The sequence below is a fragment of the Stegodyphus dumicola genome, chromosome 2 (assembly GCF_044657685.1).
Source record: "Stegodyphus dumicola isolate Sdum_Otavi_A_Nest chromosome 2, ASM4465768v1".
NCBI classification, from domain to species: domain Eukaryota; kingdom Metazoa; phylum Arthropoda; class Arachnida; order Araneae; family Eresidae; genus Stegodyphus; species Stegodyphus dumicola.
This window is the reverse complement of record NC_140769.1, coordinates 146089275-146115388: the sequence shown is the minus strand read 5'-3', so window position 1 is coordinate 146115388 and position 26114 is coordinate 146089275. Positions and strand designations below refer to the sequence as shown.

Sequence of the window (26114 nt, the reverse complement as noted above, 5' to 3'; positions counted from 1 at the left end):
GCTGGCCAGAAAGGAAGCATCAGGTAGAACCTCAAGTCAAAGTATTTTGGGACTACAGAGATTTGACAATGGAAAGTGACTTATTTTTCAAAGGAGGAAGGTTAATTATTCCTTTATCTATGCAAAAGGAAATGTTAAATTTAATTCATGAGGGTCATTTTGGTATAGAAAAATGTAAGAAAAGAGCTAGAGATGTTTTGTTTTGGCCACGTATGAACAAGCAGATAGAAGATAAAATTTCAAAATGTTCTATATGTAATGAATACCAGAACAAAAACATAAGAGAGCCTATGATACCACATGAAATTCCCAATTTACCTTGGTATAAAGTTGCGAAAGATTTATTTGAGATTAACAAAGATGTATATTTATTAATTGTAGATTACTATTCCAATTTTTTTTAAATCTCCAAACTACCGGATACTTGAAGTCAGACAGTGATCAGTTACATGAAATCTCATTTTGCATGATACGGTATACCATTGATAGTGATATCTGATAATGGACCTCAGTTTGCAAGTAAAGAATTTGCAGAATTTGCAAAGAAATACCAATTTAAACATATAACAAGCAGTCCATACCATCCACAGTCGAACGGATTAGCAGAGCGTTCAGTAAAAATGGTGAAGAAATTATTAAAGAAAGCTCAAGCAGATCATGCTGATCCTTATTTAGCATTGTTAGCTCATAGGAACACTCCAACTAATTAGATGCTAGGATCACCAGCTGAACGACTTATGAGTCGAAGAACAAGAACGATTCTTCCTACATCTGAAGAATTACTTAAACCTCAAGTTGTGAAAAATGTAAAAGAAAAAATACACCAAGAAAGAACTAAACAGAAGTCATATTATGATCGTCATACAAAAACATTACCATCGCTAAATAAAGGAGATTGTGTTCGGGTATATCAAGATAATCGCTGGAAACCAGCAGTTGTAGAAGAAGTGCATAAGATGCCTAGATCATATATACTTAGATCAGGTGGATCAGTATTGAAAAGAAATAGAAAAGATATTAGAGAAAACAGTTCAGCTGTTGAATAGAATATCAGAGGAACAGAACAAGGAGTTAATAGACAGAAAACAGATGTAAAAGGATATGATTCCAGATATTCTCAAGGGCAAAGTTTAGAAGATCAACTACCAAACTCTGCTAACTCAGAAACAAGGAACGGTGAGCTAAGAACTATAAATGGGAGAGTGATTAGAAAGCCGGCCAGGTATTTGGACTGATTTTAGACTGTTAAAACTTTTGAATTCTTTAAAAAAATGGAAGATGTAATATTTAATAATTTGTAAATGGTAACATTTAATATTTAGTAACTTGTAATTGGCAACACTTTGGATAGAAATACTTTGGATAGAACTTTAGAAAATAGAACTATGCTGGTATTGCAGTTCTCTGTGATTATACATTCTAAGATTGTAAATAAATAAATAGTTTCTAAAAGCTAAAAGTGTACCCTCATAATAATATATATTCTTCTCAATCTTGTCATCCTCTGAGCCTTCAAAAACCAGGTTGGGAATTGTTATTATTATTTTTTTTGTTGTGTGTGTGATTACTTTGTTTCCTTTTTTTTTTTTTTTTTGTTATAACATTCTTTTAATTCCTATATTTATTTATTTATTTTCCTTTAGCCTCTGCGTCCGGGTAGTTCAGTTGCCACACAGACAGTTGTTTCCACATCCACTGCCACCAGCACCAATGGAACTATTTCAAAAACACAAGTAAGAATTCAAATTCTCATCTTCTTTGTACATTTTTATAGGTACTGTTACAGAGAAGAAAACATTTTTAATTGTGTTATATAAATGTATTTATGATCACAGTTAAGTGACTAAGAAATTCAACATTTTTCTGAACCTTAATGCTAAGACCCTGATCTTTTGGAATCTATGCATTTACGTGTGAGGTTTTATACAGTATATGAAATCAACTTTTTAGCATACTTAGTCATTCTTTTTAACAGATAAAGTAACAAAAAGCATTAGTAAATGGCTTTGTTTGTTAATTTAAGCTCTTAATCTTTTGGAATCAATTAATTTACATGGGAGTTTTTATAGAGTGTACAAAATCAATTTTTTTAGCATAACTATCTATTCTCTTAGCAGATAAAAGCAAAGCAAATACAAAAAGCATTATAAATAGTTTTGTTTGTTAATTCAAGCCCTTGATCTTTTGGAACCCATGTATTTGTGTTGGAGTTTTAATAAAATGTTGGAAATCAAATTTTATTTCTTTTTTACAGAGAAAGTAGCAAAGAGCATTAGTAAATAGTTTTGTTTGTTAATTAGTATATAAAAATGCTTTTTTAGCAATGTCATTAATTCTATTTCTCTTATGGTGCACTTTGATTGGACATTAACCCTTTCACAGCATTGATTGGACATTAACCCTTTCACAGCGAAGTTGCCCATATCTCTTGTGCATTCAGGCATAGGTCACCCAAATGCTTGCATCCATTTTATACTTGGTGTTTTCCCCCATTATATTAGTGCATGTCTCATTGGTTTCAGGAGTTGCTAAATGACATAACAGTCATTCTTTTCTAGTGACTGAATTAACTCTCTTATTTGAATGCATCTTCCTTGTCTTTTGTTAAGTGTCAATATTTAGTTATTGATGATTGCAGTTACAATCCTGTTCTAAGAGGAAACTGCACACATTAGGTGAAACTGCACAAAGAACCCCAAGAGAGAAGTAATCACTTAAGTAGGTTACTGTTAATGCTGTAATATTCTACTTGGCAGGAGGAAAGAAATCCATTCCAGCATAAATTTATGTACATGGGCATTTCAGATGTTGGAGAAGAACAGATTTTGTCCTCTATCAATGCGAAAGAGAATTCAAGAGCTTTTTTTTTTTTCAAGAGAGAGGTAGTATAAAGTAATTTTAGGATTCCTTTAAGATACCTAGTGTTAGGTTTCTTCATAACATATATGCTATAATAATTTAAATTATATGCTGCAGCTAGTTAACTAAACTAGTTTTGATAGTTATTCTTCAAATATTTTAGCTCATTTTTTTAGAGGATTGATAATCTGTTTTAACAAGTTTTAAAGCTATCTTATAAGTACTGTTTTAGCTTAGTAAAAATGAAAGAGCTTCAAATTATTATACCTCTGAATCAAATCAGCAAACTAATTAATCACTATTTGTTATAGAATTTTAATTCATTGTTCTTTAGCTGAAAATTGATATTCCCATTTTTCATTCTTTGTTTTGGCTAAGCTAACGTGATTATTATGAATTATCCTTGATTTGGAAAGCATCTGCCAAAACCATCGTTGAGAGATACTTGATGAGGAAACAATGCAAAAGGAGACATTGTACAAAACACTGAGGGAGAGAAAAGAAGGCAGGAGAAAACAGTGCAAGGGAAAATATCACCATAAAAACATTGTGGGAAAAAAGAAAGCAGGAAAAAACATCACATTTCTAAAACATCTTGTAGAAAATAAAGGGGAACCAAATCTTTGTGGGCCCAACAGTAGACGAGCAGTAAAACACTGAACATGCTTAGTTTTATCCAGGGTTCGAATCATGATGAATGAACTGGCTGCATGAGCACTTTTGTGGGTAACATGGATAGATATAAGCCAGTTTTCCCTAGACGGATCACTTCCTTTAGGCAAAATAACCTTGAAATGCTTTGACATAATAAATTAAATCAAACCAAAAACAAAATCTTTGCAGTTTTGGAACATGTATGAAATATTATGATAAAAAATAAAGCAGCACTTGGGAATGAATGTGTGATGATGACATTGCAGACATGCATATTTTAAAAATTTTAACTGAATGTTCATGTAACAGTTTGTGAGTGCAAGGCGAAGCAAGTAATATTTTTATCTCTGCATTTCATAATGAGATTTCATAATGTTATTTCTTAATGAGAAATTTCATTCAGGATACATCCATAAATATGCAACAGATTAATGATGTACAATGAGATATCATTTGCATATCATGAGTGTGAAATATCTCTTGGTCATTTTTGAATGATTTAACCCACTTAAATTTTGCTCTAAGTATAGATTTTTCATGAGATTAAACAAAACTTTGCTACTTACTGTTCTGACAGTTTGTCCAGTTTTTAAGGAAAAGCTTACGTTTTAATGGTGAAAGCCTGTTTAAAGATCCTCAGTAATAAAATTTTCATTTCCATATGGTTGGAAATTATTTTCATTTCCATATGGTTGATAATCTGTGATACGTGATCAGAAATATAGAAATGAGGTTTTAAATTCAAATCATTGTAAGCTAAGATGTATTGTTTACAAAGATCTGATTTTAAAGTATAAAGTATTTGAAGCTTATGCAGTATTATTCTGACCATTGTGTTTGTTATTTTATCATGTATATTAAATATTCCCTTCATGTTGAAATCATTGTTCCATTTTAAAAAATGATGCTTTTCCCGTCTCTCTCACTAACTTCAGGGCTTGGGTATAATTTATGAAGTATGATACAACTATATAAGTATTTATTTAACTTTAATTTTATATATATTACATGTTGTTTAAATTTTTAAATAATTTATTGCTTTATAGATCACATTAATAGATTCTTTAGCACAAGCAACGAGTTCCAGTCATGTGTTTTGAGATCAAAGCACTGCTTTTTTTTGTGAGGTCTTATCTTGCAAATCAAGTTTTATGACACTCAAAACATCTTTCAGGTATATGTTGTTTTTCTATTCACTGCATCATTGTCATTGGCTCTCTCTTTGCAGCAGCAAGGCATTTTGATAAATTATGTTTGTTGCTTTTTCCAAAATTTCTTAGTGTTTGCATACATGACCACTATCCCTCTGTATTTTTGCTTTAAAAATAGCATTTTCTCCTCTCTCACAACAATATTTTACTCATTGCCATATCTTATAAACACTTTTAGCTGACATGTCATGTTTTTTTAACAATAACCGCTATTTTAATACTATGCTTAGTTCTTTCATTTTTAATAAATCCGCATACATTATCAGAAATCTATTTTATAAAAGTTATTGTATTCAAAGCCACTCTTCCTGCTTCTGTCTCCTTAATCCAATATAAATTTATAAACTTGACAATCATTTCAATATGGAGGAAGCAATTTCTGCTTAAATGTTTATTTAAAAAAAAAAGATGAGTTGCAGTGAAATTTTACAAAATGCATGTACCCACCCAAAGGCAGATCGTACTGAAACTCGTACAGATGTTCTGGTATCTGTACTATATACTGTATACACTATAACACAAATATTGGGTCATATAAAAAGTCTGAGTGTTTTTTTTTTTTTTTTTCCACTGGATGGTGTGGATGCCTATATGTCCGGCAACACTGTCTCGATTGTTTCAAACGAACATGTGCTTAAAAGGTGACATTTAGCTTCCATTATTTGTGAAGATAGTTTTCTAATTCATTGCTCATGTAAAAAATTACATTGATTTAAAAATGAGTGAAATATCTGAAGAAATATGCTCTGTGATGCTTTTTTACTATAAAAAAGGCAAAAATGCTTCAAAAACATGCCAAAAAATTTCTGAAGTGTATGGTGAGATTCCTTTAAGTGAATGAAGGACCCAGGAGCAGTTTGCTCGATTCCATTCCCAAAATTTCGATGTCAAAAATGCACTTCACTCTGTTCGGCCAGTCACTGAAAAAATCTATGAAATTTTACAACTGGTGGAGCAAGACCAGCACGAAAGCTGTCAGGAAATAGTTCAGGTACTAAACATCAACTACATGACAGTTTGGAATCATTTGAAAAGAGCAGGCTATAAATTGTCCATTATGAGCTTCTGCAACCTGGCGAAGTCATCAATTCGGCCTTGTACTGTGCACAACTCGACTGTCTGAACGAAGTAATCCAGAAAGAGCGACCAGAATTGGCCAGCAGAAAAAGATTTGTGTTCTTTCATGACAATGTGCGTTCACACACATCTTTGATGACTCGGAACAAATTGCTGGAACTTGGTTGGGAAGTTTTGATGCATTCATTGTAAAGCCTGGACCTTGTATCGTCTGACTACTATTTGTTTCGGTCTCTACAGAACTTTCTTGATGGTAAAAAATTAGCAGACCAAAGTGCCTCTGAAAATCACTTGGCCAAGTTTTTCGACGATAAACCACAGAAGTTCTACACCGATGGAATTATGAAGCTACCCAAAAAATGACAAAAGGTCAGAGATAATAATGGCCAACATGTAATTGGTTTTCACTAAACAAAATTTTTGTTCAAAAATGTACCAAAAAAACATGGAGACCTTTTTCTGTGGCCCAATATTAACCTTAGATTGGTGTTGAATTAGAAAAACAAATTCCATTATTTTCGAATGAAACAGATGTATGCTCCTTGCTATTCAAAGAAAGTATACAGGACAACGTTCGAGTTCAGAATAATCAGGCTGGTCTGGCTGCACAGGGTGGCAACAATTTTAAAATTAAGAGGAGCTTCGAGCATCAAAATGTTTAGAATTTAGGAGAGGCACTAGGCAGCAAAAGTTTTCGAATTTAGGAAGGCAGCAGAATTTCATACTCACAGGAGATTGCAGAGGGCAGCAAAATGCATATCACCAGCCTTACACACCTACTCAATGGCCAGATGTTTGATCCTTGTCAACATCAGTACAATGTCAATCAATGTATTGTTCTACAGTGTGACTACCTCACAAGAAGGTGTTTGAAAGTGACATTAGGAATCTCACTTGGTGGGGAGAAGAATCACATTTATGGCACTCTTGCTTCCTTTTGTTAAGTGTTATATTCTCCACTCATAGATTTTTATAAGGAGAAATTTTTTTTATTGTTCTATTTATTTGTTTTTTAACTGGTGGTTCAGAGGTCTAGATGTTTGCTCATTCTAGATATTGGACATCCAAATTTCAGACTTTAAACTGTATTTTGCAGATAACTTGGAGTAATTTATATAAATCGATTTGAAAGATTAAAAAAAAAAATTGATTCAAATGTGTAAAATTTTGTACAAATAACTGTCATCTGCTTCTTGATTACCCTAGTTTAGATATTAATGATTGTCAACATTTGAAAGGGAATTTTAGGGGAACGTAACTTTCTCTTACACAAATAGTTCTGAGATCAGGAATCCTTGTTGAAAAATTAAAATATTTTCATTGTAATAATGGAAGTGAATGTTTTACATTGTATTTATACTTTTCTTTTGGCACAATTTCAGGGGAAACAGAGGTCTCGTGTACTTCATTATCGCTCGGTTCAAGCACCATCTGGAGGAAGTTCTGTCCATTTTCAGACAGCAACAACACAAACTCAAACACAGCCTCCCCCAAGTCAAAAAGCTGATGCAGCGAACCAGACGAAACCTACCTCGGAATCTAAGCTAGCTTCTTCATATAATAAGATACTAGGTATTAATAAGTTTTTAAATGGACCTGCCATATTTATTTTAAGTTTAGCATCCATTTCAGTTACTTTATCTAGTTGATTTGAAAACATATTTGTGTTAGGAGTACATTTTCTAATTTTTGAAAATTATTCTTGGTACTATCACATAATCCGCCCAGCTGTTCCACGAAGTTGCCAATCATTTGCGCCAGCTGATTTTCGCCAGCCTAACATGTGAAGAACAGTAGCCATTTTAGGAAATGGTAAATTACATAAAACAGCAGTGAATTGAGAAAACTAAAAATGCAAGGAACATGCATAATGAAACAGTAAAATTTGCGTAAAGCATGCATCCATATTAAAATACTCCAAATTTTATTAAACAGTAACAAATTAACTGAATTAAAAAGGAAACAAACACTCATAATAAGGCAGTTAACTTTCTGTTTTCTCAGTTTTCTGCCTTTATGCACAGTGATATGTTTTAACTTAGAGAATTATAGAATTCTTAGTATTTCAGAGCAAACTGGCACTTACTGTCCATGCACACATCAATCTGTTTCAATTTAAAGAAAAATGAGAGAAAACTGTTATTACAGTCCCTAAGAATAGTTCATAAACTATTTTCAAGCTTAAGATTTCTGTAATAATGTTGCATCAGAAGTAAATAAAAGCTAGCCAAATGCATAATTTTATATGCATTTTATTACTGCAACAATATTACTAAGAATCAAATCTCACAGTATTTATATTTTTATAACCATTCAGCTGTCTACTTTAATAAAATTTCTTCAAAACAATCTTTTTGCTCTCCTTCCTGATATTATCTCTAGAAGAATTTCCCACAATAACTCGGACAATTTGATCACTTATATATTTCTTTTTTATTAGCAGACCAACACTCCATTTACATTATGATTTGGTACACAGGAAAAATAGTAATCAAAAGAAGCAGAATCCACAACCATAATCTTCAGAATTCCGCTGCCCAGACGTTGTAGTGGTTAAGGGAACCTAACTGCGATACCGAAGGGCCTGGGTTCGAATCCCGGAGAAGGCATGGACGTAATTGTCTGTCCCTTCATAGGAAGCAAAGGTGGCCCACTTATTAGGTGCCTCCATAATAAAGAGACCACCACATCTGGCCTTAGGAGTGGCCGGTGCCGACGTAGGCAAGTGCTCGCCATTGGGGAAACAGAACTTCAGAATTCCAAAACTGCACATATTTATTGGGTGGCCAGATAAAAACATATTTTCTGGGTTGCCTACAATGGTGACATATCACTTTGCTCTGTGATTCGTGTCATGGTTGGGCTGGTAATGCAATAGTACCATAATCTCCCATAATCAAATACCTAAACAAAGTCTAAAAAAGGATATTGATGCACGTTTTACATGTATCAGTTATTATTATTATTATTTTTTTAATTTTAATAATGCTTAATCTGTTATCACTTTCATTGGAATGTTTTGCACATTTTTTTAGAAATATAATGTATGCCACACAGTTTGTGTATGTGTTTGAATAATTTAAACAATAACATTGAGTTCCTTTGTTTAAAAAGGCTTTAGATTAAAAATTAAGGTAAGCATGTGCATAATTAGCATAGTATTTAAATCAGAGATTCCCAATGGGGTGGCTGAAATTTAAAGGGCCTCAGTAACGATCAAGGATCAGTAGCCAAATATGCATCAGCAGTTGATTAGTATAGGCAAGACCCTGCTCATTAAAAATATTATTAATGAAATTGATAATTAATTGTTCATTGATCTGAAGCTGTATTATGTGATAAGGAAGAATTTATATAAAATAAATAAAAGGGAAAAAATACACAAAAATTATTTAATATATCTGAACTATAATTATAATTTAATATCTTCTGGCAGAATGATGTTCCTCTGTCCAGCATTAGTGCAGCTTCTTGCAAGAGTGCATCAGAAAATATCAAGGCTCTTAGCATATCTCAAAAATCAGATTGTATTTGGACTGTTCTTTTTTTTTTTTTTTTTTTTTTTTTTTTTTTTTTTTTTCACAGGCAACATTTAGTTGTTAAAAAAGTTTTGTGTTATTTTGAGGCTATGCATCAAAACAATATACTACAATAAGCTAAAGCTTTGAACGATGAATCTTTTTGATTGAATCTTCTTGTGCAATTATTTAACCATTTGGTTGGTATTCATGTAGAATGTGATCTATCACTTTTAGTTAGTTAGTTATTTCATACTATAATTCAAATTAAAAATATCATAATGATACATTAGATTTTATACATAATTATGAAACATTACTGTTGTTCTTGTCATTTACACAGCAATCTGTTTTCAGTTAAACAATATCAGACAATTGCACAGTTTCAGCACTGCACACATTAAACATTATGTATATTATGTTATATGCATTATTGTTTTCTTCTCCCTTTTGTTGAATGTTATATGTATTATTGTTGTCTTCCCCCTTTTGTTTAATGTTACATGCATTATTGTTTTCTTCCCCCTTTTGTTTAATGTTATGTGTAGTATTGTTTTCTTCATTTGTACAGGAGTCTCTGCTCACTTGAAAAATAACAGAGCCTTGGGCAAACTCAGCATCATGCACATTCTCGTTACTGTGCACATTAAATATCATATAGATTATATGATACATTTTTGTTCTAATATCCTCAATCCCATTAATTCTAGTTATAAATCAAAAAAATAAAAAAGATAAAAAAAAATCTGAAAGGTTTCATTTATGTTTCATTTATATATTAAAGGTTTTAAATTATGTCCAAAGGGGCATTTTTTTAACATTTTGTGTGTTACCTTTATTTATTAAATATCATGTTCTTTGCATTTAAACCATAAAATTCAGTGTTCAACGGCAATATCGCAAAATAATTTTAAAATGAGCATATCTTTAGAATTTCTGATACACAGTTCCACGTGCTGGAGATAAAAAGGCCCACTGTAGAGTGTTGCCATTGTTCGCTTTTAAATCGTTCAGTTTGTTAATCAAAAATTCGTTAAAGTTTTACAAAATATGAAATCGATAATAAAACAAATTTCAAATTTGGGCTTTCAGATGCCCATATTCGCAAAAGGATTGCGTCATTCGAAATTGGATGGCTCTAGGTACCGTTGTTTTATCACAATGCAAGAAACATACATACATTTATGCATATTGTTCATTATTTAATTTCTTGAAATATAGTACAGGGCAATAGTATTTGGTGACAACGATTTAAAAGTGATACAGCCTTTTAAAGTTTTCAACGCACAATCGCAAAACGAAAACAATAGTCCTTCAGGGACAAAGCCCCTTTGGACTAATAAAAATAAAAAGTAAATTTACTGAAATAAAATCATTATGAAATGACCAAAAAATAGGGTCCCTATAAATAAAACATTATCTAACATTGAAATCAACAAATTTGTTGTGACTCTTAGTCAACACTTTAGCCAGTATAAATTTCAGTAGTTTCATAATTCTATTATAACAGCTTCTTCAAATAAAAACTTCAAAAACTTTTATATTCAAATGTGTGATAAAATGACAGCAAAAAGAATAATAAATAAAGCGATAGATTGCATACTACATGATTCCCAAATACCTTTCTTGTACAATGCAATGCGTCTTCCAAGTTATGATCAACTGTGAAATTATTTAAGAATGCATAAATATTGTTGTAGGCTACTGATTTGTTAATCCTTTTCTAAATGATCACTTCAAATAAACAGGAAGAAATTATCAATTTACTATAGGAATAAACTATGCACAGCTGAACATGTAACTCAAGGAAAATATGAATAATAAGCAGTTCCTTCTTAGCATACGAGAATGTCATCATTTCCTAAAATTACTAGCAGAGCAAACTGTAAATCACAATTCAGCCTATGCTAAATCTCACAGTTTAATAATAACTACTATCCCCCCCCAGCATTGTAGCACCAGGTTCTGAAATTTTTTTAATATTTACACCATTTTCCGCTTCTTCATTACATTCAAAGAACAAGCTTCTCTAAATTTTACAAGCCTAATGCAAAAACCGACCCATCACAATGAAGCAAACATTAACCGACATTCAACATTTTACTGAATATGCTCACATTCACATTCTGTAATTATTCATTGAGGGTTTGAGGCCCAAGGAGTAGCAGAGACAACTGTAAGAATGTGAAAACTGTGAGAATGTGAAAAATTCAAGTTACAGGAAAGTAGAAATGAAGATAGCTTATTTAATATCATAATGTTAATATTGCTTTGCATTCTCATTAAAATGTAGCTTTCTTTTAAAGAAATACAATTGTGATAATTACCTGTAGTTTATGCATAACTACTTTTTGTAGCCACATCCTTCAAAAATTAAATTATCCACATAATTTTGCTCTCACTTTTTAGATAATAAAATAAGTAAAAAGGGAGAAAATAAGTGAGGAAATATGGTTATTAACAACAAATTATCCGAGCTGCCAGAACTGTATTTATATAGTTCTGTATCACAATATACGTATGCACAGGTTTGGTGTAGCAGAGGCATCTGTAATCTTCAGGCAGAATCAGTTGCCATGGCCCACAAGGAGCATATTTGCTCATATCTTACATTATGCTTGAGCTATTTTATCAAGACTCTCACAACTGTATTTATATAGTCCTGTGCCACAATATATACATGCACAGGTTTGGTGTAGCTCAGCCATCTGGGATTCTCAGAAGAATTAGTGGCTATGGCCCACAAGGAGCATATTTGCTGATATCTTGCATTCTATTTGAGCTATTTTACATTCTACTTGAGCTATTTTTACAGTCTCTCAGAATTATATTTATATAGTTCTATGCCACAATATACACATGCACAGGTTTGGTGTAGCACAGGCATCTGGGATTTTCAGGAAGAATTAGGTGCCATGGCCCACAAGGAGCATATTTGCACATATCTTACATTCTACTTGAGCTATTTTTATAATAAAAACATTGCCATGTTCAGATCAAACACAAAAAATCAGCACTTCCTTATAAAAAACAAATAATGTAAAAAACATGTTGCTGCAAATACAAAAAAGTGCTAAAAGCTACAAATAAATACATAACTAAATAGATAAATTTTTGCACAATATATTAAAAGAATTTACATATTTACAGATATGTACAACAATACATATAATTCTAATATTGTCCTCGATTTCTGAGCCAGTTATGTTATACAACATCTTAATCAGTCATTATGAGTGGATACCATGACTGCTGTGACTTATGATTCATTAGTTCTAATGTATAATTTACATATACATCAAAATTCTAATAAGGGAATTGTGTTAGTTTCTTCTAGTTATGTGTATTATTTACATGTACTTCTATAAAACTATTATTGTATGATAGAATTAAATGGTGCATAAAAGGTAAACTATGAAGATATAACTGTTAACATCATTTGTAAAAGTGAAACATTGTGTAATTTTTTAAAGTTAATTCAATAATATTTTCTTCTTGTTATGGCAAATCATGAGTTTTTTAGAGAAAAATATATGTGATATTTTTAGAGAGTCATCTAATATAATCCAAGAAAGAAAAGAATTAAATGCAAGGGTACCTCAATATGCAGCCACATATACAGGGTGATTCTAAATTGTTTTTACAAATTAAGAGGGGTCATAGTAATCACCCACAGGAGCAATAATTACCATAGAACATAGGGTCGCATTCCACTCTGAGAGGCAGAAAAGAGGAATATTAGAATTCCAACCTGAACTTACAATAGTATTGGGAGAGTGAATGAATGAGATAAAAAGTTGCACAATCAGTTTAATGAAAAACTCGCAGAGAGTACACAAAATGGATAAAACCGAAAACTTGGCGTTCGAGTGTTAATTCAAGCTCAGACTTTGATGACAAACACTGAAATGCACATCTTTGGTTGGCAAGGTCTCAACCTCGCAAATGATTGTGACAAGTTAATTATCTAATTATTAGAGGGAAATTGTCTATTAGGGGAAGAACTGCTACCGTGATATCAAGTATCAATGTAGCAGCTTTTTCCCCCTTCGCAGTCTTCTATCCTGTCCTCCTGGACTTACTGTGCTGTGCTTATTTTACTTGAAGAGCCCTTCTTTGGGACGTAATTCTGACAGCCGGAACACAGATTGAAAAAGTTCTGACAGCCGGAACACAGCATGAACTTTTCATGCTAATCTCGGCATACAGCAGAAGTTGGAGTTAGTTGATAATATTCAGACAATTAACTTGTTGCAATCGTTTGCGAGTTTGAGTCTCTGCGAACCAAAATGTGCATTTTAGTGTTTGCCATCAAACTCTGAGCTCGAATTAACACTCGAACACCAAGTTTCTGGCTTTGTCCATTTTGTGCAGAGTTTTTCACTAAACTGATTGTGGAACTTTTAGTCTCATTCATTCGCTTTCCCAACACTGTTGTAAGTTCAAGTTTGAATTCTAATATTCCTCTTTTCTGCCTCTCAGAGTGGAATGCAACCCTATGTTCTATGGTAATTATTGTTCATCTGGATGAGTAATATCACTCCTCTTAATTTGTAAAAAGAATTAAGAATCACCCTGTATATGTATGTACTCAATATACATCCACTTATGTCTGACTTTGTATATATTGTTACATGAGTTTATACTAGATTGAATGTATGCAGCTCCGATGCTAGGTTGCCAAAATTTATTTTATCAAAAGAAACATTTCAGAGATCTGGAACGTTCCACAAAAATAGTCATAAACTCTTCATGATATCACCAATTATAGTCAGTAGTTACACTTCAAACGACTATGAATGTCAAATGCAACACAATGCAAAGCGTAGTAATGTAGTGATGTATTCCAAAGTATCACTGTACTTTTGTTTTGTATAACATTAGCTGAACAATCAGAATATTGTTTAGTTTCTTCTGTACTAGATGAATATATTTCTGAAATGAAATCGTTATAATCTAGAGTTAGTTACACATTTACATTTAGAACCATTCACAAAGTCAGCCGTAACGGAAACTGCCTTCTCTCCATCTGTGCCGGAATCCATGGAAATAGAGGTCGTCCAAGCTACAGAACCTATGGAATCACTTTCAGCACCAGACGTAGCCATCGTGGCACCATCTCCTGCTGTCCCATTAATAACTGAAGGTATACAAATGGAAGTGGTGGAAGAATCAGTGTCATCCTCATCACCTGCCCTTCCTATTACAGTTCCTGTGGAGAAGATCATTCCCAGTCGAAAAGAAATCGAAGCAGAAAACATTGGAATAGTAATGCCCATGCCAGAACCTGCAGTTAAAGAAAAGCAGCTGCAGAAAGCTATTGTCAAGCCGCATGTTCTAACACATGTTATTGAAGGATTTGTCATTCAAGAAGGATCAGAGCCATTTCCAGTAAATATGCATTCCAATTCTTTTTTGTAATGAATCTAAGGTACACAAATTATTAATTATATTAAATATTATCATGTTGACCATAAAAGCTGGCAAAGGCTGTTGCAGCAGTCGTTCCTGCCGAATTTTGAAATAATTAACTCCTTTTTAAATAATAATAAGGAATTTGTATTTGATCCGCTTTCTTTTTGCATTTTGTAAAGTACAAAAAGGCGCTTTCTTCTATTTTGTTACATCCTGTAATTTTATTTGAAGTTCTGTAGATAATGCTATGGGTTCAGACTTTCCCACAGGTGTCCAGTCTGTGACTGTTTTATTAGCCGTATTCAGCTGACCATATCATGTTCATAATACACGCTTTTTTGATGGTAAGAACCCAAGTCTTTGAAAATAATCCGCTGCTGACAGTTTTGTAAAATGCTAGTCACAAATTTTTATCTTTTTTTCAAAATGCAAGAAAAAATACAATAATAACAGTTAATTTATGTCCTTGTTCTTAGAAATAAAGAATAATAAATAAATAAATTGAAAACTAATCAGAGTTATATCAAATGAAAGCACTGATGTTATGGGTGTATTTTTATTATTATTAACATTTTACTTAAAACTGTCATATTATTTATAAAAAATTGATGTTGCTTATGTTTCTAACAGATTTAATGAAGATGTACATATGCATTATTCCTGTATTAATGGTTATCTTATAAAGTATACTCTTTTTACATTTAGCTTTATTAAACTACTAAACTACACTCGGTGGCGCAACAGCCCTAGTGGGCCACGGCCTGCAGTGCCCTGAAATCTGCTTTCTTGACCTTGGGCCCGTAGTGCATCAGCATATGCCCTGGGCAAGTGAGCTTGTCACAGGCCCCCTGGTGGTTAGTCCCCAAGCAAACTTGGTATTCATTTTATAAACCCATTCAAGGGATGAAAGGCTGAGTCAACCTTGCCCAGTCTGGGGATCGAACCCCAGACCTGTGATGCAGCTGTGCGACGCACTAGCCACTTAGCCACCAGGCAGTCATTTAGCTTTATTATATTAATATATTTTTCATATACTATGTTTACTTTGGCATTGATTGATTTCTTCTGAACATAAACAATGCAGTTGTAATTAAGATTTTGATTCTTCAAACATTTATTTCCCAAATTATATTAAGTATGCATAATCGTACTTTTCTTTGTATAATTAAAAGTTTATTTTTCTCTGTTTCTCTTCCCCGTATTTTTTAATGGAAAGGATGTACATGTGTGTTTTCTGTTACATGATTTATAAGAAATGCATTTTGTTAGATCTGCATTCTGATTGTGTAAATACAATTTTTTCAGGTCAGTTTACCCTCTTACAGTATTATTCCAAAAGATGATTTGGTTGAAAAGCCTGTGGAGTCATATGATAATACAAATAACACAGGTAAGTTTTTTTTTTTTTTTTTTTTTTTATTGAGGTGTTTAGTTAATTAATCCCTTTTTTCGTGACATTTCTCTGTCACTTGTTAATTTTTATAATGCATTCTGAACTTGAATCTCTTATTTGGCGAGGTTATCATTTATTTGGCAAATTTAATTTTAAAAATTTATTCTATAACATTTTGATCATATTTACAGAATTATTGATCACAATAAGCAATATATTTTCCATGTTTTCATATACATAAGGGCAGGATTTCAGCAAATCAGTCAGAATATCTGAATGATAACATTAACATTAATGATAACGTTAGTGCTATCATATTAAGAGGCATCTTACTATATATCATTTAACCCTGTGCTTAAATGTGGTTGCACATACTCTAGTGTCAGACATAATTCAACATGATGTTTTGTACTGAATTACTGCATATTAGAGTTATTCTGAAGCATTTGTTTTGAAGCAGTGTTACATTATAGAGTGAAGCTGTATCTTTATATTTTGATGACTAGAAGCTTTTCAGTAAAAGAAGTATTCGTTTGTTAACACAGTAAAATGAGTACAATGACAACTATTTGTGACTGTACTTCCAATTTGATAAAATTTATGATAGCAAGCAATTTTTTTTCTGATTTATGCACATTGTACTTATTGTGAATGATCAACAAAAAAAAAAAAAAAAAAAAAAAAAAAAACAGCGAAATCATGAATAAATTACTTTAAAAAAAAAAAAAAATTTAAGTCAGCTTATAATGCCTTTAATAAATGAATTAACTAAATATTTGTGTGACTTAAATGTGTGACAGTGAAATACTGTTGCAAATATGGCTTATTATAACACCTTTTGCATCATCTCTCCTCCTTGAAATAATTCAATTTCCCCCCCTCTTCAAATTCACCGCCACTGTTTATGCTATGAACGGATTGTTCTCGCTTTATTAATATGCAAAAGTGAAACTCGAGATTACGTCACCTGGAAAGTAGGGTCGTGCTGATAGTTGATTGACTGCTGTGCTATGATGGCATATCTACTGCATGTATAACTATCTCACATCGCTCTAATTAAGTGATTATTTTTCTCCTTTTTCCCATTTTTCTTTGTGTGTTGTTCCAGTTCGAATTCGGGAACATTCTTTTGATTCATGGCATTCAGTGTTGAGTGGCTCTTTAGTGCCATGTTTGTTTTCCAGGATTCAGCAAAGCAGCAATGTTTTCAATTTGTTGTTTCCTGTGAGCAACTGCAGTTGTCGGCATCTTTAAACACAAGTGTTTTCAAGGTTTAAATTTTCCAGGTGTCTTCTTAGTTAAAAGCATGGATTTATTTAATCAAGTGAAATTCAAGTTAATCATGTAGTTTTTTTTTTTTTTTTTTTTTTTTTTCCTTTTGCTGTGATATGTTTGTCGGTGAGATTTTGAATGCCAGTATTCATGGAATAGATAATGTGTTTGTAGTACCATTAATAATGTAATATTCTTAAAAGAACACCGTTGGGGATTAATGAATAGTTAACTAAGTGCAATTTTTTTTGCAATGAATATGCTACAATCTAAACTTCAAGTTTCTTGTATTTATCAAATTTGTTTATTGTATATTTATTTTTATATATATTGTTAAATGTTTTTTTTAATAAATTGGTTAAGTTTAAAATTTTTGTTATCCATGTCTGCATAATACATAAACTTAGGGTATTTTTACTGTGATAGTTATTTCTGCTAATCTTTTAAATGTCTAGTGCTTAAACTTTGTTTTTCATATCAAATACGTTTAATGCAAAAATGCATAAAACAAAATATTGGTTAACACGAAATAATACAATGGTCCTGACAAACTACTATATATTTTTATCCATTTTGTTTCTCTTAACATGAAACTAATATGAAAAGCTAGCCTTTATGGGAATGAACAAAATGCGGAAAACACTGGCCTCGCAGGCGAGATTTAAGAGGGGTGTGAAATAAAAGTGAGATGGTTTCACATGTTTCATAGAAAGAAGGCTAACTTGGCTTTGAAATATCCTCGGAATAGCCTGCGACATGAGCCAGTTTTGTTTATCTAACCTACTTTCACCTTCCACCCCTACAAACCCCACATAAATATCTCATCTTTCATCATTTGGCTTTGGTATTTGGTGATGAGTACATAGCAGTGTGAGTAAAGATTTGTGAGTTTGGTTCATATGTTTCACTCTGCATGTCTCTGTCTCTTCATACGTTGCACTGCATGGAATTCAGTAACTCCAAGGTTGAATGAAAATAGTTTTCATCATGCACAGTTTTCAGAAGTATCAGATTTTTTGGTGCCAAGAGAAATGGAGAAGGAGGATATTGAAACTGAGCTGACACTTAATGAAATGTTTGAAAAAGTTTCTGTATTATTGGAGTTTCCTACTGTGTTATCGTTATGAATTCGTTGCAGTAGATGATGATAATGTGTGTACAGCCCCAATTATGGCAGACAAAGACATTTTGGAGTTTGTTCAAAGCCCAAAATAGAATTGATGCAGATTCTGACAAATGAAATGAATAATGCAGCTCCTGTTCCTATGTTCATCCAACATGAGGAACGTCATAAAAAGTATGCACAGTTATTTAGACGCACATTCCAATGGTGAAATGAATAACAAAATGGATGACATTGGACAATTTGAAGCTTAAAAAGACAACGCGAAGAAAAATATCAGAGTATTTTCCAAAAACTCAATGAATGTTTTGTTTTTCAAAAAACTTGAAAATCTTGTATTAATTTTAAGCTCTTCCTGATGTTTTTGTTTCATTGATTTTTTATTAAATACATGCATATATACAAAGCTATCTAAAAAAATGTACTCTAATAAGCTTAATTTTGTTGAATATATGTTCCCCCCCCCCAATGTCCTTTAACACGAAATTCTTTTAATATGAAAAAATATTTTAGTCCCTTCAGTTTCATGTTAAACAATTTTCACTGTACTTGACTTTTAAATTGAATATGTTGTATGGTAACCAAAGAAGAAATTTAGTGCTATCATAAGTAGTTAATCTGCTCAATAAAAACCTGAACAAATTCCAAGGTTATCATATAATGTAACATTGGAAATCCATAACTGAGAATGTTTTGGGGCAGAAAATTTGAAATGATTAGTAGTAGGACATATTGTTGACAAGGAAGTGAAGCACACACACAAAAAATCTTGTCTTCTTGTAGACACGCGCTTCAAAAGATTAGTAAAATTTGAAACTATAATTTAAAATATTGTAATTCAGAAAAATAAAAATCGTCTTTATTTTATTAGTCTAAAGTTGCAATTTTCCCAGCAGGACTATTCATTTCGTTTTGGCATTTTGATTCGAATCACGATAAGCGTTTCACTTTTCAATTTTTGCCACCAAATATTATCACCCTGTATTATATTTAAAGAAATTAAATAATGAAGAATCTGCATGAATGTATGTATGTTCCTCGAATTGGGATAAAACAATAGTACCTAGAGCCATCAAAATTTGAATAAATCTTCCATAGAATATTGGCATGTGAAAGTCCTAATTTGAATTTGAAATTTGTTTTATTATCGATTTCACTTCCTTTTATTTGTTACACTTCAACAAATTTTTGATTAACAAACTAAATGATTTCAAAGCAAGCAACGACAACACTGGAGGAAGGAGGAAAAAAACAATTTTATCTCTAGCACACAAGACTCTGTATTGGAAATTCTAAAGATATGCTCATTTTCAAATTAATTTGCGATATTGCTGTTGAACTGAATTGTATGGTTTGTGTACATAGAACATGATATTTAATAAATAAAGGTAACACACAAAATGTTAAAAAAAAAAACGCCCCTTTGGTCGTAATTTAAAATCTGAACCTTTTCAGATTTTAAATTTTTTTCCCTTGTTTTAAATTTAAAAACAATTTTAGTTACATCTTAAATATATAAAACAAGTTATTGCAATCAAACTAGGCCACAAGTAATAAAAAAAATTATCACTGACCAGATTACTGAGCAAAGAATTGCTAAGGATTAAAAATGAGTACTGTTGTATGTATTTTAATGTTTATAAAATATTAAAGCTCCATTTCGTAAAACTGCTGATAATATATATGTTTAATATAATTGGAGATTAAGAATACTTTCTAAATATTTTTGCTCCAATCTTTTCAAGTCTTATTTTTGTAGTCATTGAGTTTCAAGTTTTTGTTTTCTATTATTTCTAATTACTTTAATTCAAAATCAAAGAAATCTAATCAATTTCGAAGTGCCTAAACATGCAGAATACTGGTAACTTTCTCTTTTATTTGATTTCTGATGACAGAACTGATTGGTTCTATAAATACCCCCCCCCACACGCACACAAACACACACTTGTGTCTGCTGTAGTGGATCATTTACAGCATGTAAAAACGAAAGCAATAAAATTAGTTATTTAGTTGTGATTCTTGCTGTTTCTCAGTTTCAATAAGAATTTAAATACCTGTTGTCAGTGGCAACATACTAGGTAAATTTTTGGTAAAGTTGGCATGGTTTCATGTGGCTAAGTGCAATACCAGTAGTCAAATGTTTAACCCTTTCTGGCATGCTACCTTTTAAAGTTGGAATTTCACCACCAACCAGCAAATGGACAAACAAACAAAACAGCAACAACAACAAAAAATAAATAAATAAATAAATAACTGGTAGGCAGTCTTAGGCCTTGAGGAGTACACAGGTGAAATTTTGTAAAGATAGAACTCACTGTTTTATTTCTATGAGTATACCCGAAGTGGGCTAACTGAGCTTCGAAAAAAGCGCTGAAGCAAGAACTGGAAGGACGTAATAGAGTAAAAGATTTTGCCTACGATTATAAAACACTGGATTCTGATTACCATAGCAGATTTAGCATTACCCAAGGTGCACCACTGGAAGCTACTCTACACCTCCCCCAAAAATTCTCTGAAAAGATTTCTCTGAAAAATGAGGGTCTTCAAAAACTGTTGTTGTTACATATGACTTTATTGGAAAGATAATCCAAATATATAAAACAGCTCAAGTATCGCACAAGAACAATGATATACAATAAAAAAGAACAAACATTTAATGTAAGAATCAGAATAAATGAACACGGAAACAAAAGTAAAAAGTTAAAAATTTAAACAAGGAAAGGAACATAAGAGATGTAGTCTTTACAAGGACTTCATGAAAGCTCTGGCATTCTGGTATAGTTTATCTCACCATGTTTCTGAGACTGTTTATCTTGTTCTGGGCATATAAGAAGATGCTCTGCACTTATGTGGCATATACTAGATGGAAGGATGCCATTTTTATTAAGATGATGTATCATGCAATCGTGACCTGTTTGCAGTCTGAAGTTTGCCACAGCCTCTATACGGAGTTTTTGACTAAACGTTTTTCAAGTGTCTTGAATGCTAGCCCGGGATTTGCCTGTTGATATTGCTGCCTGGTCAGATTTAAGAGTATCCATTAATTTCTCAAAAATATGCATTTTAAGTGACTCTGGAGGAAGTGGTTTGCTATCTTGTGGCTCAAGTGTTCCTCTCTTGGCTTTAAAAACTAAACAAGGCTAAAATGTATGAACTGGTTTGTTTTGTAATGCCATCTAGTATAAATAAAGAAGGTTCAAAGTAACCTAAAATAACCTATAAAGCCTTTTCCATTCAATTTTTCAGTGTGTACAGAGGGAACTTTTTGGGTTGCTTAGTTTGGGCACACTGTGCCAGAAAGGGTTAATGCATACATCTTTGCTTTCTTGAAATAAATTTAATTGTCTAGTTTTAGCATTTGAACATTTTGTTGCTCTTTCATTTGTTACAATATCCTAAATATTTTCCATCAACTTAGGTTCAACTAAGTTAAGTAATTAAACTTTTTTTTGAAACAATATTATTGATTTGGAATCAGGCTTTAATTTGAAAAAAACATATTTTTGGCTTATCAGTCCAAAAAAGTGGTATTTTTTTACTTGCCATATGAAGGTCTGGCAACTGCATTGATTCTTTTGCCACAGTTTTAGAAGACTCGCTGTCCTTTCAAAAGCATAAATGAGTCACCAGTATGTTATCATTGACTACCGGTGTTTGTATTTTTATTACCATTGAGAAACAACAAGAATCAGAACTGAATAACTAAATTTATTGCTTTTTTATTGAATTAATTTTATACTCATAATTGCTCAGTTACTAATTAATGCTAATAACTAACTAATTTTTGGATGGTGTTTGATCTAATTTTAGTTCTATCTAGATCCCAATTTCATATGTTTCAAGAGTTTAATTTTACATTAATGGCTGCAAAAATATTATTGCTGTAACAAAGAAAAGCATATTTCCCCAAATCTTTGTTGCATTACAAATCAAATATTACGCTCTTTTTAATTTTAAAAAATTAAATGTAATATTCTATGGTGATAAGTTTACTCACCAGTTCTTTGTTTTCTATAGATGTTGCTGTAATTCCAAAGAAAAAGGAGAAGATACCAAAAATTCGAGGAGGCCCGGTAGAATTGGCAAAATGTGAATTCTGTGGCAAACTTGGACCAAAATCCAAGTTTAAACGTTCAAAGCGATTTTGCTCTACATCTTGTGCCAAGCGTTTTAATGTTCATTGTTCAAAAAGATTTGCAATTATTTTGCACAGTCGGGGCCAAAAATCTGGTTAGCTATCAGTCATTTTTCATATTTTTATTACATGTAAATATTATATATATATTTTTTGCTCTGGTATCTGTGATAGACTAAATAACAATAGCAGCAATTGTAAAGATATGATTGAAAAAGATAACTGAACTGAGCTTGCAATATCATGAAGTGCAGTACAGCGTGTTCCGGATAAATTTGACAGTTTCGTAAGGAAAAAGAAAATCCGCTTTGTATCTATTAAATTTAATGAATTCACAAAAAAAAAAAAAAAAAAAAAAAAAAAATACAGGCAGAGTAAATTACAATACTATCAATAAGATTCACTCAAAATAACCACCATTAGCATCGATCCCAGCTTCAATCCTGCTTCGAAACCCCAAACAAGCTGATGCTACAGTCTCCCTGGGAAGGGCCTCAAAAACTGTTTTAATTTTATCCATTAACTAGGCTTTTGTATTACTGAAAGTGCGATTGGTGTCTTTTTCAACTGTGCCCCATACAAAATAATCCACGGGGTTAAGGTCTGGACTGGTGAAGTCGTAGAAATTTTCAGACAATCATTTTTGACTTTTGGTGGTGGCTGCATCCTCGTAGTCACTATTGCAAGTCTCTAGTTCATGCCTGATTGTTTTTACTGTGTTCAGGGAGCATTGGGCAGCAGTCATAATATCCTTATTTTGATGGCCGGCACAAATCATCATGATGCAAGTTATTCTCTTCCATGATTCAGGTGGGTTCCAGTCATCCATCCTTTCTGACATCTTGTATATGAATGAAGAAGGATTCAAACTTTTAAATGACGAGTAGTGTGTGTCAATACCTCCAACCTACAGAAAAATACAATCAATTATAAATATGTCAAATTTATCCTGAACACCCTGTATATGTATAGTAGTAAGTTAGAATGTAAGCTGTCAATTATTTATAGTGATATTGAATGAATTTATGCAGTTCACTGCAGTCTACAGTTTTTGAAATTTTTTGCAACTCTCAAGTGAATTTCAGAAAAGTTAGAATTATTGAATATGTCTTGTGCAAATTGTTACGATCAAATGTATAGAAATGGTCTTATGAGAAGTACAATATGGAAAATTGTAGGCAAATATGAAAAAGAGCATTGCATTGTCTCAGAATGAAAGTACTGCAGGCAGAGAATAGATTGGCATAATTGAATGCTGAGGAAAAGAAAAAAAAATCAGGCTTGATAGTATTGTTAAATGCCAATAAGGAAGATCCAATTAATACTGAAATTTTCTTTGGGAGCTTAACATCACTGATTTACTTGATTGCATTTTCTTATGTTTACTTCCATTAATGTCACAGTTTACATAGTATTTTGCAACCATTAGAGTATAATGGAGATTTGGTGTTCTTCCACTGGTAAGATATGATCAAGAAAGACTGGAGCCCTAGGCATGCTGTTCCCTTGTACCTCCCCCTCTAATGTTCTTTTTCTTTCTGCGTATTTGGCCCCTTAGGCAAAAAGATTTTTGCTTAGGATCTTAGGCAAAAATCAAGCTGGCCACAATCAAAAGAAGTATTCAAATAATCTGATATATATGGCACATTATTCTAAGCAAAAATCAAAGTAGCCACAGACAAAAGAATGATTCAGACAATCTGTTGTATTTTTCACATCTTTCTAGGCAAAAATCAAGCTTGTCACAGACAAAAGATTATTTCAGACAATTTGTGGTATCTGCCATGTCATTCTAGGCAAAAATCAAGCTGACCACAGACAAAAGACTATCTGATGTAGCCTGTTGGCATCATTCTAGGAAAAAAATCAAGCTGGCCACAAACAAAAGAATGACTCACATAGTCTGAGGTATTTGGCACATCATTCTAGGCAAAAATCAGTCTGGCCACAGACAAAAGAATCATTCAGATGATCTTTTATATGTGGCACATCATTCTAGGCAAAAATCAAGGTGGCTGCAGACAAAGGAATCATTCAGACGATCTGATATGTATGGCACATCATTCTGTGTGCATTTCCTTATTTTTAAATGAGAAACACAAGCATGTGGGTACCTATAAGTTGTTTTTATAATTTAGGATTTTATGTGATAATTAGGACTTTATTACAAGAGTTAAATGTTAGGTGTTTAAGGTATCCATGCCATTTTGACTATTAGAATTCATTTGTGAATCAAAGAGGCCCATCTGTGATCTGGATTCTCTAAGCCCCTTGTCATATGCAAAGACTGTTCACAATGGGTTGACTAGTCCTTAATTAATTATTCCAACCATGTCTTGCTCAGGCAAATTACTACCACCACAATTAAAACTTGTTTTTTACTGGAGCATCATTAACCAGTTGCAATTAAAATTTAGCTAAAATATCAATTATTGCAAGAGTTTAGTTATAGTCTGAACAAAACTGGATATCTTGAAAGACCATATTTATCCTATGGTACTAAATAAACAAGTACTCATCCTTAGTTCCAAAATAGAATAATGCTGCATAAATATTGCCCATACAAATCCAGTTTGGTTTAGGAAATACTGCAGAATGAAGTAAATATTTTTGTGTCATTCATAACCAGATGTCTGTTATCTAGCTGCTGATAAAAGGATAAAAGAAACTTTTGAATAATCAGTGGCATTTCATATCCATTCCTTCTTTAGACTTGCAACTGATAAAAATTTTGACAGAGGACTTCAGAAAGAACTCTATATGTTATTCATATAGTCTCTCTTCATGAATTTTGCATCAAATTGTATGGGACAGTTTATATCTCCCGTTCTACTGGGCTGATTGATGAAATTCAACTTGCATTTTTCATGTCTCGAAAGTGCAACTTAGGATATGCATTAGATTTATAGTATATAGCATTGGTCTAATATAATTGTTTCAAAAGAATTTTTTAGATTAATCTTAATTTGATAAATTGGTGAATTTATTTTCATGTTTTTGGTTTTGTACTTGATTTACTTATGCTATCTGAATTAAAATGATATTGTAGATTAGTTCGAAAATGAAATCTTTTATATGTTTGCACATTATTTGAACTTTAAATTTGCTTTTTTACGTATATACATATTTGTTAAAATTGGTCTAATATAGGTATTTTGACACAAAATCGGACTTTTTCTGAAATGACAGGCCAATGTTTTTCCATATTTCAATTCTACGACTCAAATTACGCCAAACTACTAAGTTTTGTAAAAATCGCACGAGCAGTTTTTAAAAAATTAGATCTCAGAATTTTAGCACTTCCATGTTAATTGAGTTTGGTATATATTTATTAATCTCTCTTCTTTTATTAAACTTATTTGATTCTTCTTTTCCCATTTTGAAATTCAGGTTCATTTTAAATAAAATTCATATATTTTTTATGATTTATTTTAAAAATTTGTACTTTTAAATAACA

The 26114-nt window shown here is 32.1% G+C and overlaps 1 protein-coding gene across 9 annotated transcripts in view; it reads left to right on the top strand.

Annotated features, from left to right (window-relative positions):
• The window catches only part of LOC118203977 (uncharacterized), a 147941-nt gene that overhangs the window by 74263 nt on the left and 47564 nt on the right, over positions 1-26114 (top strand). For 8 of the 9 annotated variants that reach the window (XR_015039581.1, XR_015039579.1, XR_015039577.1 and 5 more), the window contains exons 7-11: positions 1644-1733; positions 7184-7373; positions 14304-14710; positions 16040-16124; positions 22540-22752. Coding sequence is in view for 4 of the 9 variants with exons in the window: in XM_085811196.1 (XP_085667322.1) it covers positions 1644-1733; positions 7184-7373; positions 14304-14710; positions 16040-16124; positions 22540-22752 (985 nt within the window). In the remaining 5 variants the exon portion in view is untranslated. The remainder of the gene's footprint in view (positions 1-1643; positions 1734-7183; positions 7374-14303; positions 14711-16039; positions 16125-22539; positions 22753-26114) is intronic. The other variant, XM_085811197.1, reaches the window with a different exon arrangement.